This window comes from Miniopterus schreibersii (genome assembly GCF_964146895.1).
Source record: "Miniopterus schreibersii genome assembly, chromosome: 4".
Lineage (NCBI taxonomy): Eukaryota > Metazoa > Chordata > Mammalia > Chiroptera > Miniopteridae > Miniopterus > Miniopterus schreibersii.
The window spans coordinates 8,854,702-8,875,290 of NC_138105.1; the positions used below are offsets into that span (position 1 = coordinate 8,854,702).

Genomic DNA, 20,589 nt, shown 5'->3' on the forward strand with positions numbered 1-20,589 from the left:
GGGGGTCAGCACAGCAGCAGCCAGGTGGCGCCCGCATACCCGCTGCTGGGCACCGTCTCCGCTCCCTGCACACACCTTCATGTGTCCTCAAAACAGCACTGAAAGCTGGCGCTATATGACCCGTTTCTCAGATGAGAAAACGCAGCTTTGAAGAGATTAAACAATTGGCTAAAGCTTACGCAGGGAGGAAATTCGTAAAATGGACCTCAGCAGCCGGTGATCTGACCCCGGAGCCTTGCTCTCAATATGAACTGGCATCGGGGTAATAAGGTATCACGGACAGTTGATTTTGTGGTGGGGACCTTTCTCCAGAGTGGAGTTTAGTTCTCAGTTAGACCGTCAGTAACACCCCAGACACCCTCAAGCCCCCGAGTCGAGATCAGTATCCTCAGCTGGCTGGTGACTAAGATGATATCATCACACATTGTGGAAGGAATGCGTGTAACCCCACGGCGAGCTCAGGGGCAACGAAGGGTTAGGAGGCATCGCTGAAGAACAGGAAATAAAAACACCAGCCACGCCCGGCCGGGCCTGGCTCAACGGTTGAGCATCGACCTAGGATCCTAGAGATCGCGGCTCGATTCCTGGTCAGGGCACATGCCCAGGTTGCGGGCTCGATCCCCAGGCCGGGGACGGGTAGGAAGCAGCCGATCCATGAGGACTCTCTCATCACTGACATTTCTCTCTCTCTTCCTCTCCTTTCCCTCTCTCTGAAATCAATAAAGATATATTAAAAAACAAAAAAACACCAGCTGTGTGACACCCTGGAAAAAGGGGAAGCCTCAGACACGTTCTGGGTGAGCCACACACAGCTGTGTAACTTCAGCAAATCACTGTATTTTGATCGGCATGAGTTCAAGAGGCTTGAACCAGAAACATTCTGAAATCCCTTTCTCTTCTAAAAGTCAAGAATGTTATATTTTGCCCTGGCTGGTGTGGCTCAGCTGGTTGGGAGTCGTCCTGTGCACCGAAGGGTTGCGGGTTCAACTCCCGGTCAGGGCACATGCCGGGGTTTCGGGCTCGATCCCCAGTGGATGTTTCTCTCTCCCCCTCTCCCTTCCTCTCTCTCTAAAAATCAATAAAAATATCTTTTAAAAAGAATATTGTATTTTAATAATGTATAAAAGCAAATGTCTTATGCACACTTGCCGTACATGCCCTAGTTACGAAGCACGAACAGACTTTAGAAGGTAGAGACAAAGTTTATAAAAATATGTTCAACGTTAGAGGAAAAACCAAAGTTTTGTCCGACTTTGCCCAGCAGTACGAATGGTGGTAATGGGGATGGGGGGGAGGGGACAGAGAAGGCAGAAGGTGAGGCAAGGACACACCTGATACATCGGGGTGAAGAACCAGAGGGAATTTTTTTTTTTTTTAAATATATCTTTATTGACTTCAGAGAGAGGAAAGGAGAGGGAGAGAGAGAGAGAGAAACATCAATGATGAGAGAGTCATTGATCGAGCCCACACCCGGGCATGTGCCCCGACCGGGAATCGAACCCCGATCGCCTGGATCCCAGGTCGACGCTCAATCGCTGAGCCACGCCCGGCCGGGCCCAGAGGGAATTTTTTTAGAGGTTTCCTTTAAACACTCTTAAAAAAATTCAACAGAGAAAACAAACACTAAGATCCCTCCCAGAAGGGACAGACAGGTTGTAAGTCAACAGCTAAGTCCTCACTGCCGTACAGAATGACCGCCAGTCCTGGGCCAGGGACACGAGCCCCGCCCTGGACGCCGCACCACACGCGCCCGCGGCACGCGCAGGAAGTGACGGGCCAGGCCAGAGGGCGAGCTGGAAGGACAGGCCCAGGCCGGAACCCGCTTCCCAAAACACTGATGGACAGTTTGAAACAATAAAAACGAAATGAAACCAACTCCTTCAACGTAGCGGGGAAACAATGAACAGACTCTGAGCTCTACAAAAACCTCAGTGTCCATCGCCTCACTGAAAGGTCTCTCAGTTAATAATCATCTAGAAATGGAAAAGCCACCTATCCAACTATGTCACATGCTGGGGAAACTGGAGACAGTAAAAGCATCGGGTGGTTGCCAGGGGTGCCGGGTGCAGCGAGGGGCAGGGCGCAGAGGGTTTCAGGGCCGTGCGGCCACTCCAACGAGGGGTCCATGTCCCTACACATTTGTCCGAACCCACAGGATGTGCCACACCCAGAGGGAGCCCTAACGTACACGGTGGGCGCCGGGGGACTGTAACCTGTCAGGGAAGGGTCAGCCACTGTGACAGACACACGCTCTGGCGGGGGTGTGGACAGTGGGGGGCAGGGCAATGTTGGGGGGAGGTACACGGGCAAATCTCGGTACCTTCTCTTCATTTTACTGTGCACCTAAAATTGCTCTAAAAAATAAACGCAATCTGGTGAAACTCAATTTAATCATTTTCTCCGTATGTCACTGCCCACTATCAAGGTGGAGCAGGAGTAACTGAACATGGGAATGTTAAAAAAATTTTCTTAAACACCTTTCATTGGCTCTAAAGCATAAAAGTTTTAAATTACTGAGATAATGTGAGACTGAGATTTTCATTCCTCATGTTTTTACTGTAGAACTTACAGCGTTTTGTAATTCTTGTGTTAATGACAACAGCTGTGTAGCAAAAGCTCAGACACAGCACAAACATAAAACGAGCTGAAGTCAAGACTTGGGTTTTATTTCCTCGACCGGGTAGGTCATCCTCGCACGCCCCTGACTGGGCGGGTCATTCGCCCCCTGAACTCAGGGCCTCGGACACCTGCCTCGCCGGCTGTGGGGGGTCCTCTCAGGTCCTACCTGAGGGGCTTCCTCCTTCCGCAACCTGAGTAAAACCTGCTCCGCCGGCCCTTCGGCCTGAGTGGCGGCATCGACGGACGGACAAAGTTCCACATCAGGACTGAGAGGAGATACTTGGGCGGGACGAACAGGAGGCTCCCAGCGTCTCCTGGACGAGCCCCCAGCAGGAGGCCGGACCTGCTGCCTGACTGTCTGTGACCATCCAGTCCCTGCAGGGTCAGCCTCGCCCCCAGAACCATGGCTCCTCTCCACCGCTCTCCGGGACGAGGCGGGACGTGAGCGCCTGTGCGGCTTGTGACGCAAGGGACCCGCGGAGGGCGGTGCGGCCACTGAGGTGCTGAGCGGGCGGCTTTTCTCCTGGGACCCATCTGCCCTTGAAACAAAATGACTGACCAACTACGGCCATTTGGACTTGAGTACTTGGTGGATATTAGTTTTTTTAATATAAAAGACGTGAGCCTGTCATTTCAAAAAGAAAGGAAGGAGGGAAGGAAGGAAGAAAAGAGAGAGGGAGGGAGGGAGGGATTTTTACCAAACGCGGGAATGAGAGAAATCAGGCCGAACTTGGGGGGGGGGGGACCTGGATCTGAGACCACGCGCTAGAAGGTGGGCTCGCCGAGTGAGCGCAGCGACGAGGTTAGCGCTCGGGGACGACCAGGTGGCTCAGTGAGCCGTTTCCCAGTGACCTGTGCGTCGAGTGACGCGTCGCGCGTGGGGAAAGATCGCAGTCCCCGCACGCCAGCCGATGCGAACGTGACGACCGGGAAACGTCCACTGAGGCGGCTGGAGGCTCCACAGGACTGGCCTTTAAAGAAATGCCGCGCTCTGAGCTTTACAGGAGGGGTTTTCGAGAGCAGCCCCCGGCCTTCCGAAGGAAGTAAACCCCCCTGTTCCCTCCCTGTCCATCAGGACAGCGTGTGGATGAAACCGCGGCTGTGTCGCAGCCAAGCACCCGCAAGTTACTTCCATGCGAGATATTTCACTTAGTTTGAGAAAGTACACGTATCCCAGATTTTTCTAGAGTAAGAAACCGGATCTTATAAAACACTAAAGGAGGGGAAACAGCCCAGAGGAAGTGTTAATTGGGGGGCGTTCCGTGACATTCTGTCTTGGAGAGCCGGCTCCCCCGAGCGGGCGTGCTCGCCGGCCGTGTGCTTACCCGTGTGGCTGCGGATGTGGACCCTGAGCGTCCCGCTGCTGGCGAACTTCTGGCCACAGTACGGGCAGGTCTTCTCCTTCTCGCCCGTGTGTGTCTACATGGGGCGGGACAGAAAGGGCTGAGGGTCGATCCGAGGAGTTAGGTGCCGGGGAGTCAGGGCCTCTGACCGCGGGAAACCCTCTTCCCCGGTTATGTTTCATTAAAATGATTTGATATCACAACGAGATTTTAAACCACTTATTATGGGTATTCCCACCGGTTAAAAAAAACACAAACCCTTAGCGTCAGGCATTCATGTTAATCTGAAAATAACTGCAGTTTACTTCTGAAGCCTTTACAGAGCCCCCGCCGAGAGGATCAGGCCGCGCGGGGCCAGGGACGCTCCGCTCCGGCGGGCGGCCACTCACTTTCTTATGGCTCCGGAGCACCGAGGGGGTCACGAACGCCTTGTTGCACAGCTCACACCTGTACTTCTTGTGTCTTTCGTGGACCACCTGGACGTGAACGTTTAAGGTATCCTTCCTTTTAAAGGTCGCGTCACAGTGATGGCACTTGAAGGTCCTCTCGCCTTGGAAACAAGAAGTCACAGAAGAGAGAAGTAAGGTGCGACGGCCGGGCCCTGCCCGCTGCCCTCAGACGCCTGGTTTAGCTGGTTAGTCTTGTCCGCCCCCTAGTTAGCTTTATAGCTCTAACAACCTATCACAACCCTAAAAGGTAACGTTTCCACAACAAATTTTGGTTGCAGATTTGCTAAGTCACTGTGTGACCAGGGGAAGCCCTTCACCCTTATATTCTCAGTCTCCTCAACTGGAAAGTGTGGGGATTGAATTAATTTTTTGAGGTACCATGAACTTTCTTTAAAAGTTCCTGGGACAGGGGCTGGGGTTTGAGCTGCACAGATTCTTGTGGTGACAAAAGGCCTCTGTCGAGAAGAGTGAGATGCACTGGGGACCCCTTGTTCTTCCCTCAATCCCACAACTATCCCCCGGCTTTTAGGGGGCAGGGCACAGGCAGGCCTGGTCACGGGCAGCCAGCTGGCGGGGGAGGCCCGGAGGGCGGAGTGGTCAAGAGGGGGACAGGGGAGGCCTCAACCCCCTCGCTGCCTCAGTGCGGTCTCAGGTGCCTGGTCTCAGGTGCTTGGACGGGAGGCCCCTACAGTGGTCCTCAGTGGGCCGTGAAAAGCTGGGGGAGGGGCTCCGCCCGGGCTCTGAGACAGTTTGGGGGGAAGGGGAGCCCAGAATGGCAGCTCCCGGTTTATACCCTAGAGCCCAGGCGCCTTCCTTCACTCCGTAGCCTTGGCCTGCAGGGAAAGCAGCTCCGGAACCCGCGGTCAGGGAGTCCCGGCGCTTTCTAAACGCTCACAGACGCTCTCTGCAGCTCTGCGCCACACACGCGTCCGACTGCAGTGGCCATTTCCAGTACTTTCTACGCGGTGAGTGTGCACAATCAGACTCAAGTGCTGCCCTCAGGAAGTTACAAACGCACGCAGCCCACGATCACGCGTGAGGCAGACGAGCACTTGGACGTATTCTCCCTCTTTAAAGAACGGCGTCAGCACGGCTCAGCTTCACTGAGACAAAACACACAGGTAACCGTCTACGTCTCGGTGAGACGAGCTCAGTTCCGGCCTCCTAACTCCCTCCGTCACAACAGCGCCAGCACTCGGTTAGACGTGAGGTCCTAGCATCTCTTCACAGCAGGTTTAAGGACAGACACAAAGGAGAAAAAGAGGAAAAGCGAAAAGGCAAACGGCCTCCCTTCGCGCGCCCCGTCGCAGGGGCCTGCTGGAATGCGACGTTTGAGACAGTTGGGAGCCACTGGGAATGCGCCTGTGTTGTGGGTGACACTGTTGCCACCCAGCTTGTCTCTATGTATCTCTTTAGAGATATCTGAGCATTTTATTTGTATACAATATATAACCAGTGAGAGTAAAATGAAATGTCAGCTGGCATAAGGCTACAAAAGTTAATTGTACCAAATGTTATTCAGGCACTGACAGAAATTAAAAACCAATCCTCCAAGATCATTCCTATCAAAGCATTTTCATTAAACTGTCAAGGGAATCGAAACACGGATCCTGAACCGAACCTCCCCGAGCTGCACCGAGGGCGTCCTCGCCTTCATTGCTTCGCTTTAATTCCAGCTTTCTTGGTTTGAACGTTTATCAGAATTTTAAAATTCTGATATGAGATTTTATCTGATTTTACCAGATTCCTTTGCCTTAAATTAATCAGGATTTTCCCCTATTTTAAAACCAAGAGGCTGGCTAGTCGCCTGGCTTTTGGTTTTCAGAGTATTAGAAAACAGCAATAATTTCCAAGATAATTATGGCAAGTTTTCCTCCTCTCGTGAGCTGACGTAAGTTTCTAACAACAGCCTTCGGGCTGTGACGTTAAGACTTTTGATCTTCCTGCCATGTGGGCAGGATCTGGCAGTGTCCTCGGCCTGAGCCATTTCTCGTTTCCCATCCTCCGGCTCCCCGGCCTCACCTGGCGTCTCACGTCACCTCAAGTCACTCGTCTCCCTACTCAGCTCCAGAGCTGATCTTTCTACCAAACGTCCTGATGCAGCTTCATCAGCCCCGGTCAACGCGCCGACCGACGTTACCGTCAAGCCACGAGCGCGGGCCAGCCTCTGTCACCTCTGCCTCAAACTGATGAGAACCAATAGGATGAAATCAAAAGCATCTGATTCCTTCTCCTAAAAATCCTCTGCTGGGATTAAAAGTAAATTTTCATCTATCCAAAGAGAAACGTCCTGAGCGTGAGGCCACGTTTCCGAGTCTCGCAGCATGAACGAGGCCCGCGGGCCTAAACCCTGCTCTGACGCCCACTCGCCCCCCAGCAGGTGCCCCTCCTAACCCAGCGACGGCGGCCACACGGCCCGCTCCGCCTGTGAAATAGGCGGGGGCTCGTGCTCAGAGCTTCTCCAGGGCCGCGAGGCGACAGGAGGGCCTGAGGTCAGAGCGGGGCCTTCTCTACGGGAAAAGATACATTTCACTACAGTCATTACCCTCAGTCCTCATAAGAATGGTAAAACCTGTACCACCCTCAGGTACAGAACCTGTACTTCTACGGACCAGAGAAAACGTCTTCCAAGACACCATCTTATCCGTACGATCAACTGCCAAGAATGGGCAGTTATTTTGCTTTCCTCGGAAATATCAAAAATTTAACCAGCAACAGAAATCTCACGTGGAGAGGATGTTCTACTGAGAAAACAACTTCATTGAAAAGCAAGAAGCAGAACCACGACTAGGTTATACCATTTCTCCTTTCATTTTAGATGCAACAGTGTGGGGACCCTCTGCTGGCTTTCGCATCCGGACGGCGCGCCCGCTCTGACGTTCCGCGGCGCGGCGACACCCCCTCGGCTGCGCCGGAGCGACTCCCTCGGGGACGGGCTGTGCGCGCCGTGGTGCTGGAAGCACAGCCCTGAGCGTGGCTGCCACCCGGACTTACGTGGGCTGGGTGTGCACAGGAAACCGAAAGGCAAACCGTGGCCCTGCCCGCGGGGTAAGAAGCGGGAGGCGGCGAGGCGGGCGGGGAACGCAGGGGACTCCTGGAGCCGAGACCGTCCTGCGCTTCTCTGCGCCCGGGTCACCTCAGCTCCTCCAGCAGAGGTCACGTTAGATGTAACTGCAGGCCCTGTGAGCTCCTGAGACGGGCCGAGTCTGACGTCTCCCTAATCGCCGCATTATGCTGTACCGGGGGCGCCCACACCTCGGAGAGACTTCATACACGTAAACCCACCCGACTGCTGCTCAGGTCAACGGATCAACCGTTTCAGCTCCCCCAGATGCAAACTGTTACATCTGAAAGGGACCCAAACGTCTGCTTCAAAGCAAACTTGGGAGATACCTTACTGAGCACCGGGAACGCTGTTCCACACAAACGCTAAACAGCGGAAGAAGCGACAGACAACGAAACGTCTCACCGGCCGGCGGGGGGACAGGGCAGGGTGAGGGAAGGCGGGGGGCAGGCGCCGGCCCCGCGTGCAGCTCCCCCGTGCGTGCTCCTGCACCCCCGGGCGTGAGGACACACGGAGGCCGTGCCCGCCCGCCGCCTGGGTGACTTACTGTTGTGAATGAGCAGGTGTCTGTGCAGGGAGAAGGGGGTCCGGAACAGGGCCTTGCACTCCTCGCACTGGAACGGCCTCTCCTCCGAGTGGGTCTGCGGGCAGAGAAACTGAGTCGGGGGGACGCAGAGCCCTTGTGTCCGCGCAGGAAACGAGCGGGTTCAAGATGGGCCGGGAGAGAAGCTGACGCGGCGACGCGGACAGCATCTTGCTTCTGGTGACCGCCTTCCACCTGATCAAACCACTCGCAGGAGAAAATAAGTTCCCTTCAGGTTCTCACACAGTTAGACATCTGATAAATGCCGAAGGCAACTGCGCCTGAAGTCACAGAACGCTCCTCTGAACCCGCGGGGCTCGCAGGCTCCCCGGGCGCCCCCAGGCCGCGGCTCTCCCTGCGCTGGCCAGCGCCGGCCACCCAAGGGGACTGGGCACCGTGCCCGCCCTTTCCCCTCAACTTCAATGAAAAACTCCAGAGAAACGTTAATCCTAGTGGTGCTTCTCCCCAAATTAAACCAGAACGTTCGCTCGCTGTAATTAACACTTGGTAACATGCATTAAATGTTTACTTTGTGCCCGATGCTAAACACCTTCCACGAATTACTTCGCCTGATTCTAGCAGCAACTCAGTGAACAAAAACATTATTACTGTCCCCATTTACAGATGAGAAAACGAAGGCTCCAAGAGTCTCAGTCATTTGCCAAATGTCAAACAGCAGAGATGCAGCAAGAATCATTAAACGGGTCCACAAAACGCACGGATAACCAGAAACAGCCGCAAACCACCTGCTCGACCTAAGGCTCAGGGCAACCCGTGCGTCCTGTCCCGTCCCAGCCCTGACCCCCGGCACGGGTCAGCGGGTAGAACGCTATTCCGCCAGGGGTGGCAAGACAGCGCCCTAATATCCAAAATGACACCGCGCCCTTACTGTAATAAATCATTTAATCAAGGGTTTTTATGATACATGGTATAAAAAGGAAGGAAATCATTTAAAGGAAAGCCACTTTATTCATAACAGTGATTTACACATTTCTTAGTCTAACGGACACTATAATATTCAGGATGCAAGCGTGACCTATAAACATAACGTTGCTGAGAAAGGTATGATCACACCTGTTTTCAGCTGTGAAAAATATGGAGAACGGATGGGAGGACACACACTTAAAAAGTCAGCACAGCCCTGGCTGGCGTGGCTCAGTGATGGGAGCGTCTTCCCGGACGCTGAAGGGTCACGGGTTCGATTCCCAGTCAAAGACACGCACCTGGGTGGCAGGTTCGATCCCTGGCCCCGGTCAGGGCACGTGTGGGGGGCAACTGATCAATGGGTCTCTCTCACATTGATGTTTCTCTCTCTCCCTCCTTTCCACTCTCTCAACAACAACAACAAAAAATCAATGGAAAAAATATCCTCAGATGGGGATTAACTAAAAAAATCAGGATAAACAACAGATATTCAAATGGGTTATTTAAGCCACAGAAATTTAAAATGATAGGTGGAAATAAACAGATCAATAAAATAGAAAAAAGAATAGGTTTCTTTTATTACATAAAATATATGAACATTTAGTATAGGAAACTGTGGCTTTCCAAATGGACACAAAAACAGTAAAATGTTTAGTAAATGGTTTTAGGCAATTCTATGGACATTCAGGAAAAAGTGACTTTGGTGTATTTTCACACCTATTTCAATTTATCTGATTTTACAATAAAATTAATTCCATATGAATTCAGGTGCTGTTTAAAAAGTCTGGAATAGAAGAAAATATAAGCAAATTTTAATGTAATTTTTGGTGCTCGCTTTGGTGGCGCACAGACTAAAATTACACCAGAGAAGATGAGCGTGGCCCCTGCACTAGGATGACAGGCATGTTCACCAGGCGCTCTGTATTTCACGTGTATGCACAATTTCTCAGTGGGGAAAGGCTTTCTAAGCATGTCAGAAACCCAGCTATTCATGAGAGAAAGAATTAAATTTTAAAATGCAAGGCAGAAAGGTTTGAAACACAGGGTTGCTTCAGGCTTCCAAAAATATTATATCCCACCCTAGCTCATGTTTCCTCTTTTTCCAAATCCAGCACAAAACAACCTGTGGATATGACTTAGTAGCTTGGTTATGAAAGAACCTGGGACGGCAAAATGCTTTGCAACTACATTAAGCAAACCAGGGCCACCACATGGAGACACTGGCCTAAGTGGCCATCTGTGAGTGCACAGCCGGGTGAACAGACACCTTTGTCACAGGACTGTGACACCACCCACCCAGTTACGATGGCCTGTCGTGTGCACGTTTCAGCAGAGAAGCCACACGCGCAATCGCTCGGAAGACCCCGGAGGCCACCTGAGCGAAGGGAGGTGGAGGGAAAATGCTGCCATGTGTGGACAGAAGACTTCGGTCTCCAAGATGCATTTTACAACTACCAGATAAAACTTCGCTCTTTAAAAGGTGCCTCGGCCTTCCATTTTTTCATCTCTAAAGGGAGACACACTTTTCACTGACATCACTTGCATAACCCTTGAGCTATAGCACATCCTGTGTAAATGCCAAGTCACTGATGACACCAACATCTGCCCCTATAACCGTGAACGAGTCCACGCACCCGTGCGAGGAAACAGACCCTTTTATGCACCACGTCTGATTACCGTTGCAGATGTTGAAAACAAGTGAGAAAATCTGTTACAGTATTTATCACATCTAATAAAATGTCATAAAAATGCTCCAGAAGGTTTATAGCATAATTTTTATATAATAATTACCAAATCAGTACATTTCTAGCCACAAAGACCAAATATGAATTTCATGAGAGCAGAATAAAAGTTCATCAGGGCCATTCACAATTACAAGTGACAACCCATCAGTACTATCTACTGCTCCGCAGGAACAGTACTTGCTGGAAATGGTATTCTTCTTTGGGTCACAAGGCAAAGCAAGAAAACATTCATAAAATTCGGAAGAAGTACACACAGAGATAAAACAAAAATGGAGAAAATATTCCGGGATTATGTGTGTCAGAAGTATTGTTTTTTTAAAAAGAGAGTTTTGTGGTCGAAGTCTCAAGTCTGCATATCATAAGCATATTACTGTCCCTTTGGGTCACATAATAAACCTAAAGCCGCATAAAATGTGTGTCATCTGGCTGTTTACAAGGTCTGTGAATTAAATTTTTACTGTCAGCTTTATAACTGGCTCTTTACAAGGCCTCCTGCTCACAGAAATGAATGGCGACTGGAGAGATACCGAAGAAAGCAGTTTCTTTAAGCTCAACAGGAAAAAGCAGCTCGTTCCCCAAGGAGAATTAGAATTATGAAATTTCGGTGATGTTCTTACAGAATTATAGCCTTGGATGGCCAAGCCCAGCCCCTTGCACTGCTTAAAAGACACAAGTCCCTTAGTACAAAGTCAAAACCCACGGAGCCAACTGCTAAAAATCCCCTCGGCCATCAGGGTGCCCCGAGGAGGGCAAGGGGAGTTTGCTAACAGAAGGGGCACCCAGAGACTATCTATGCAAGGCGTCTTCCTCGAGGGCAGCGATTTGGGCTCCCGCCAAGGAGCGTGCCCCCTCCCACACTGCCCAGAGGCTCCGTCTCACATCTCTAACCACGGACGCTTCTCACGACACGGCTTCCAACGGGGCCTTGGCTCACTGCACAACCGTTAACGTAAAAGCTCGCCCTCTACAGCGGCCGCCGGTGACTGCCGGAGCCTCGCAGGGAGCATTCTCTCCTCCACAGTGAAGCTCTGAATACATGGAAACAGCAGCCGCGTCTCCTCCCCAGGTCGCCAGGTAACACGCTGCATCTTCAACTTTCTAGCCCACAAAGAGGGGGACACGGTCCAACCAGGCACTTCAATGAACACTCACTACTACAGCGCATGTACAGAAGAGAGGCCGGGTGTAAATGTGGAGTAAAAGTGGCCGTGATGCAATGACTGGGTGACTGACATGGCACATTCTCCAACCCGGCAACTTCTTAAGAGATTGTCAAGGATTTTGTTGTTGTTACTATGTAAAATTTAGGCCCTATTTTATGGTTTTAGAACCTAATCCACGATCTGTTTAGAGAAAGACTTGTCCTTTCCTTGAAGGTCTGATAAAGTTTCACCTGGGCAAAGTCTGATCTGCAGTATCTTTCAAGCTGTTTGACCATGACCAAAGGAACACTTTCTATAACAAAAACACAAAACACACAAGCACCTGCGCAGACACACACTCTTTCATTAAACGACCCTCGTTCTCACGCCTCATGCGCTATTTGTAATGGCTGTTCATGGCCCCAAAACTGATTTCAAAACCCACAAGGCGGTCGTGGCCCAGAATTTGGAAACCCCTGGATGACGCACTATCGCAGGAGGCCCCACGGAATCACTCCGTGAGAGCGTGTGACTAGGGGTCCCGCGGGCCTGTAAAAGTCTACCTCTGGAAGGTTATGTAAAGGGTCAAGAAAAAGGGTCTTTTGTTAGACTAGACACACACCTCTGCCCCCAGGAGCTCGTTCGGGACTTCATTGGGACCAAGGGTGCGACAGAAGGAAACTAATGTTGACCCACGTCACTGGCACCAGGAGGAAGCAGGCCACTCGGTTTCAGACTCAGAACCCACTCCTTCAGCATTTCACCAGGTAGTGTCACAACCACGACGCAGGGAATATCCCCTTTCCGAGCAAATCTAAATGTTAAAATAACGGACCCTCCAATAAATCAAATAATTATAATAAAAATGCACAGGCTACCTAATCAAAAACACAACAGAAGAGTTAATTTGTTTTAAATGACCACCTCTGGTCACGCTAAATGATGACCATCGGTCTGACTCTTAATGGTTTCTCCTGCTTTCCTTACATTTCCCCGTTTTCCCGTTTCCTAACTGGCCATTCCTGAATGACAGAAGAAAACGGCGACTTGCTTTTTCCCCATAATGCTTGGAGGCCACTTCAGGCGGTTTCCCAAAACCACAGCAAACACACGCTAGGACCCTAACAGGGCGAGCGGCTCTTTGCGCGGAAGGACTGAATGTGCTCCCCACTTTGGAAACTCCAGGCGTCCCTGTTTCTGTTCTTCCCGAGACATCATTATTACTTCCATATGATTTATGGCCAAAAGTATGAGAGATGGTGCAGAGAGCCCGGGAAAAACTCCCACGTGGCGTATAACAGCAGCCAAACTGTGAAAAACTCATAAATGCGGGTAGATCAGTTTCATCAAAGAGAGAACAGGAGAGTTCCAGAGGCGGCGCAGGAGGCCGGCGAGAGGTGTTCCAGTCACGCGATCCCAGCGCGGCGGGCCCGGGCGCATCGGGCGGCGGCAACCCGGCAAGGCGACCTGAGACGCCATCAATCAAACCTGCCCGTTCTTTGGTCAATCTGCCTCTTTTTTCCTTTTTAGACTGAAACTGAAATCCTAACTTTTCAAATGGTTTCAAAAGAGATGTCTCTGAAAAGTCCCAACAAATTTTGACATTCCTACAGTTGACCCTCGAACAACACAGGTTTGAGCTGGGTGTGTCCACTTACATGTGGATTTTTTTTTTCCAATAAATCCTGTAAATGTATTTTCATTTCCTTATGGTTTTCTTAACATTTTCTTTTCATTTCTTTCATCTTCTTATTTTATGGGAAGAATACAGTACATAATACATGTAGCATACAACATACATGTTGACTGTTTGTTATCTACAAGGCTTCCTCTCAACAGCAGGCTATCAGCTTGCAAGCTTTTGGGGAGTCAGCAGCGATACAAGATTTTCGGCTCTGCGGGGGTCGGCGCCCCTGACCACCTCATTCATTGTTCAAGGGTCAACTGTACAAATCTAATGGAATATTGCGAGTGGGGGGGGAAGTGACAAATTATTTTAAAAGATATTATATACATGACGTTACTTAAGAGCATGCTCCTATCAAGCAACATCAGTGAGCAAATGTTTATCACATCAGAAGGACTTTAACATACCTTTCTAAGAGGTTGAGTCTCTTTGGACAAATTTTCTGAATTCAATTCAAACGATATTTATTACATACACAAAGTAGGTAAGGTAAAACAAATAGGTTCCAAAACAAGAACTAGATAAAGTGTAGGAAACAAAAGCAAAAATCAGCCGAGAAAACCAGGAGGGGGCGGCTTGAAGAGAGACCGTCAGCAAGGAGGAAGCGGCAGTCAGAGGTGTGACCGAATGAGGAGCATGTCAGGCCGTCTCAGGTGTGGTGACGCAGAGAATGAAGGACAGAGGCCGGGAAAGTCGGCGGAGGTCACGGTGGAGGGAGCTGGATGACAGGGGGGGAGTACACACCATTGCTCATCGGGCACCGGGAGTCTGCTAATAGCATGAGGGCCAAGGGCTGGACCAGGTTGCCCGGCGGCTCACCTGGCAGCGGGGCCTGCAGACGGAGGGGTGAGACCAGAAGCCTCCTTAGACGGGCACGAAGGTGGCAACGATGAGCAGTCCCCGGGGCAGTAAAGCGGCCTATGACTACGAAGGCAGTGGGATTGTGCACGGGGGAGAATCTTTAATAACAGCCTCTGATTTCAAAATGGGGCTGAGACTAAAGGGAGACATGGGGATAATTCTATGCTTTTGTCATGAACAGAAATAGGAAATTCTAATAAAAAGAGAAGTTATCTGGGGCAAAAAGAAAGGTCATTCTGGGACATGCGAAATTCATTGCATCAAAAAGATGCCCAGTCCAGCCAGGCGTAACTCAGCGGTTGAGCGCTGACCTAGGATCCAGGCGATCGGGGTTCAATTCCTGGTCAGGGCACATGCCCAGGTTGTGGGCTCAATCCCCAGTTGGGGGCGTGCAGGAGGCAGCCGATCAATGACTCATCATTGATGTTTCTCTCTCTCCCTCTCCCTCTCATTTCCTCTCTCTGAAATCATTTAAAAAATAAATAAATAAATAAAATTTTAAAAAGATGCCCAATTATGTATCAAATAAGCAGTCACAAGTGTGGGTCTGAAGCTTGGATTAAAAAACTAAATCCTGTGGCATTCACGAGTATGGAGTTGACAGCAGAAGTCGCAGTTGGAATTGACACAGGGAAGACAGACGAGGTCCAGGCAAAGCCCCCAGACCGCCCCCGGGGAGGGGCACCAGCCGCAGAGAACCTGGTGGCAGACGGAGCTGAGAGAGCTCGTCACACCGCAGGGAAGAGAATTTCAGGAGGGGATGGGAACAAGCAGGTCCGACCTCGCCCTCGCGGGAGGGGGGCGTCACGGGTACAACTCTGGGGAGCGGGACACTCTGCTTGCGCAGAGAGCGGTCTCAGCAGAGAATGAAGACAGAGTCGGGGTCGCAGCGGCCATGGCCGAGTGCGGGACTCAGTCACGGCGAGGTCCTCTCTCATCATCCCAGGTGCGGCCTGCCCCACAGAGACGGAAACGTCGCTAAGGGAGAAACAACTGGAAACCACGTCGGCGCCCGGGCGGCCACGGTAACCACACTAGCAGGCACTTACCTTCTTGTGGTTCTTGTACACGTTCCGGTGGGCGAAGCCCTTCCCGCAGAGCTTGCACTCGTACGGCTTGTCCTCGCTGTGGATCACCTTGTGGGCGCCCACCTGGTCGAGCCTCTTGAAAGATTTATTACAAATCTCACAATTATAGGGTCGTTTCTCTGTGGAAAACGAGTGGAGACAACCCCGTATCTACATAAAGTAAAGGCTGGAAAGAGAAACAGCCTCACCTCCCTTTACTTCTATGGAAACGTCAACACACACCTGATGGAAACACCTGGACAACGCCCAGTCCATCCACGCTGACAGGTGGGCCTGCCCACCAGAGCAAGGCCAGCTGGCTCTTTACAGACCCGCTTTGGAAACTAAATGTGTGAAGTAGCTTAGATATAAGGATCAAGTTAAAAGTCAATGAAGAAACCCTACTTCCAAATGAAAAACATGCTAACAGGTGTGAGATTCTACCAGGGCCGTAGCCGACACCAGGAGAGGCCCGGCAGTGACAACTGACAACAGCGATGGATGGAAAGGGCAGCCCTGCTCCTGCTCAGCCCAGGGAGCCCCACCCAGGTGGAGCTCGAGTCTCTCAGAACCCACACTGAGGTGGCTGTGTAGACCCCTCTGTGCACAACATCCATGCAATGCTGACAATGAGGTAAAAAGATACCACTTGTTTCAAACAGAGCCTAGCTGAATGGCCCTATTCCGACCGTTTGCCGAAATATCTGTACCTAGCTCCAAACACGGCGGATACTCAGCAGTACTGTGACTACCGGCCTCAAGTCACTGACATTCTAAACCCCAGAAAGAGACTTCGCAGAGCAAAAATTATTTTCAGAGCTGATTTTTTAAAAATCTGCATCACAGACCTATTTATTATGCAAACCTGCTTAAAATGAAACTATGGCTTCGAAAGTTTACCTTCTCAAAATGTCCTTGTAAACTCACGAATGTTTATCTGGACCTCAGTTATTAGCCGGAGACGCGCCTGAGACGCAGGCACTGCAACTGCTGCCTCGCTCCTTGGGTCAGGCCCCCTGCTGGCTGCGCTCGGAAATGTTCATTTCACCACAGCAGCCCTGGGTGGGAGCCAGGGTCCCATTTCACAGACGAAGACCACAGAAACTGAGGCTCCAGCAAGACCAACTAGCAAACTAAATGGGGGCTTTGAAGATCTTCGGAATCATTTAGCACAGCCACCTTTGCTCCATAAACAGACTGAGGTCTAGGGAAGTAAAGCAACTTGTGTAAAACCACACGGCTAAGGCAGGGCTGAGCTACAACTAACAGCCAGGTCTCCAAGTGACCACTCTCAGAGCTCCTGAAAACGACAAGGTGAATATCTGTGCTGATTTCAATGTAAATTTAAAAAATATGTGTTTTACCTGAGTGGGTGATCATGTGCCGTTTTAGCTGATTTGCTGAAATAAATTTCTTCATACATTCTTGGCAATCAAATATCTCATGAATCTGCAAAAGGTTAAATTGACAGTTAAATCAACTGTGAGAGCCAAATGAATTTTACAGAGCTCAGGTAAAAGTATAAATATGCGGGCAGTTGCTACTGCACTAACCAAACTATATATTATAATTCATCCCTAACCTGTTCATTCTACCCTATACATACTAAAGTTGCAATGAGATAAGTTACTTAGTAAAAACATGTCATTAAAAGAAAATAAGATTGCACACTGTTTAAATATGTGAGATTGCTGACCTATCTAGTGCATATTAAATGTACCCTTTCTGTAAACAATTATACCAGTGTACTGTATTAACTCTTTGCTACACACAGATTTAGACTTGGAAATAGTGACCTGCAGGTAACAACAGTCCTGTTACAGCAGCCAACAGTATTTTAGACTTAACTGTAAGTGGTACAGACACAACATTGATAACCATGAAAGACGAGAAGACATGTGACTGAAAAACAATTAGTTCACGGTAAACATCTCGCACAACAGGAGGGCACGAGATAAAAAAAAGATCAAAAGACAAAATAAATAGGGGGGATAACTTTAGCAAACAGCTGGCTAATGTGGAAATTACAGCTGCATCTCAGGTCTAGGTCCTTCCCTCGAAGACACTAAATCGGGGAGGTTGGATGGCAGGAATGAAAGAACAAAGTCCAGGTTTATCATCAAAAACGATGCACAGCCCTGGCCGGGTAGCTCAGCTGGTTAGAGCATCGTCCTGATACAAGATTGCAGGTTCAATACCCCGGTCAGGGCACATACAAGAATCAACCAATGAATGCATAAGTGGAACAACAAATCAGTGTTTCTCTCTCTCTTCCTCTCTCTCTCTAAAAATCTATTTTAAAAAAGATTTTAAAAAAAACAACAGTGTACAAAGTTTGGGCAGAAGTGTACTGGATGAAGCCTTGTATCAGGAGCATCGATCATTCCAACACACAAGAGCACCACAGGGTTTGGCCGAAGATCTAAAAATGATTTTGGTGAAGCCGTGGTTTTGTTTCAGTCCCAGGCCAGCAGAGGCGCTTGTGTAGGAAGCCAGGACACCACGGCCACCCCGCAGAGCAGCGAGGGCCCTGGCAGGGCACAAGCCCTGACCTGGTACAGCCGTGAGCCATGAACAATGAGGGGAAGACTGTTGTCTCCCAGAAATTGGCTCCCTTGATCTAAGTGGCCCTGAAAAGAGGGCACAAGGTATGGACACAGAACTGAGGGCTGCAGTCAGGGCTTTAATTCTGTGCCCAACAGTCTTTGGCTTCGGTCAGAGCCGACTCTTGGTGAGTCGGTAAACTCAGTTGTGAAAAGCAAGGAAAAGGTAGAAGCAGAAGATGTCATCCCACTAGTCTGACGTACATCCCTCGATGCAGGGGCATCCAATCTGACCAGGGGATGTGTGGAGTCCAGAGAGCTCTACAGCCCCTCGAGAGCCGAGCAGGGTCTGCACAGTACTCGGAAGGCAAGTACCGCCCGGTGCAGAAGAAAGACTCCCCCCTGAGGCATCTGACAGGCAGTCTCTTCCATCGTCAGAGACCCGCAGACGCTCCGGCTGGACAGCTACAGTGAGGAGCTGCGCTATGACACGTACTGGTTATTCAAAGATAGGAAGAACAGATTTACACTCTTAAACTCTATGTTTCTGTAACACATAATAATACCCTTTATAATAACAAGATGCTCTAAAAGGATGATAGGCTTCTCAGCCATATATAAATGAAATCATATTTCTTTTCTTTTTTCATGTTAAACTTTTATTAGCATATCAAATATAAAAAATTATGAATGCACATCTCAAATGGAAACTGTTAAAAATACTGCAGAATAATATATGTTTACTTATAATTCTCATGGCTTCTGAAACATGAAACATTGTTAAAGACTGAATTGAACTGACATTCCCCAAGTTATAAAATAGAGAGCATTTACTGCGCATAAAAGCATTTTTGCATTGAAATCTTATAGTGGAAAATTCAGGCCAAAGCTATTTTCAAAACTCCTAAAAAAGTTTAATAAAACGATCCCATTTAAAGTGAACACGATAGGCAATGCTATTTACTTATGCCTAACGCTAAGGAACGTACGTTTTGTAAAATGTCCGGTGTACCAAATTGATATGGAGGGTAACAGCTTAAATTTCAAGTCCCAAACTAAAGAATTTTCAAGAAGGATCACAGAATATCTTATTGGAATGTAGGATAGATACCGTAATGTAGGGTACTGCACTGAGCAGCAACGTAATCTGGCCTCATCCTAAAGCACCACCTCCTGGCAACGTGAAATCGATTAGACATTAACCAACCTCGATGAGACATTAGCTGTCCCCAACCATATGGAGTCAGTCAAAGCTGCCTGGAGCTTCAGCGAGGCCAAGTTAGAGGAGCTACGCTGTAATGGAGGAAGTGCCACACTGAGCTAATCCATCACGTATTAATATTCTATAGAGATAACAGAGGCGCTGTATTCTACCACCACCTGGCAGGATTTACATCTACCAAGATCTGAACCAACAGCAACTGGAAAAGCTTGTAGGTGAAGGAATCGGCCAGACATACACTGCATTCGAGAAATACTTCTACTGATTCTGAACAATAACCCAAACATTCTTTGGAAGAGCCCCGACCGGGTGGCTCAGCTGGTTGGAGCGCTGTCCCACGCGTCCAAAGTGGGCTCGATCCCCGGATCTGGATGCGTTCGGGAGGCAACTGATCGATGTTTCTCTCACATCAATATTTCTCTCTCTCAGCAGTTGAGCATCGACCTAGGGTCCAGGAGATCGTAGTCTGATTCCCAGACAGGGCACATGCCGGGGTTGTGGGCTCGATCCCCAGTCGGGGGCGTGCAGGAGGCAGCCGATCAATGACTCTCTCATCACTGATGTTTCTATCTCTCTCCCTCTCCCTTCCTCTGTCTGAAATCAATAAAGATATATTTTAAAAAATATATACACAAAACTTTAAAATATATATATATATATATATATACACACACACACACACACATCTATATATATCTCCATCCTTTGGAAGAGTTTACTCTTCTACATCTCAGTCTTGCATGTTAAAATATGTTTGTATTTAAATTAATGACAAGATCTATCTTTACAACATAAAAAAGTCAATTCAGCTGTACATGGCAGACACCATAAATGACTAAAAATATCTTATACTCTGACGAGCATTCATCTTTATCTCACTGACCTTTCTGTGTTCCTGTAGGCTGGACGCTGAAGAACACTTTTTATTGCACACTGAACATATGAGCTTTTTCTTAGGATCTCCTGAAACAGAAACAAAATACCAACATGACTTAAATTCAGAGGAGCATCGGAAGTTGTGCTTCTCAGTGTTTCTCTCCTCACATCTCCTAGTCTTCCTTCTAAAACTGGAGTCCTAGCTCCACTGAGAAGAAACACGGGGACAGTTTCTGACTGTCCACCTGAGAATGTAGATAAATGCTATCTCCTGGAAGTGGAAAATCTCAGTTAGCATCCACAGAACCTAGGCAAAGGGGGGAGGCGGGAAGTGGGTCAGGACGTCACCCCCTTCGCTCTCTGTTTCCTACCAGCATCCCTGGGTCAAGGGCAACAGCACCCACCAAGCCAAAACTAGGCCAAAGACTAGTATTGTAGTTTTCCTGCCTGTGTTCAAGTAAATC

At 49.3% G+C, this 20,589-nt stretch overlaps 1 protein-coding gene across 2 annotated transcripts in view; it reads right to left on the reverse strand.

The window, feature by feature from the left end:
* PRDM5 (PR/SET domain 5) overlaps positions 1-20,589 on the reverse strand; it is a 107,316-nt gene that overhangs the window by 35,196 nt on the left and 51,531 nt on the right. For both annotated transcript variants that reach the window (XM_081136279.1, XM_081136278.1), the window contains 6 exons: positions 20,133-20,212; positions 16,849-16,933; positions 15,467-15,624; positions 8,023-8,116; positions 4,352-4,512; positions 3,945-4,038 (listed from right to left, as the gene is read on the reverse strand). In XM_081136279.1, the coding sequence (XP_080992405.1) occupies positions 3,945-4,038; positions 4,352-4,512; positions 8,023-8,116; positions 15,467-15,624; positions 16,849-16,933; positions 20,133-20,212 (672 nt within the window). The remainder of the gene's footprint in view (positions 1-3,944; positions 4,039-4,351; positions 4,513-8,022; positions 8,117-15,466; positions 15,625-16,848; positions 16,934-20,132; positions 20,213-20,589) is intronic.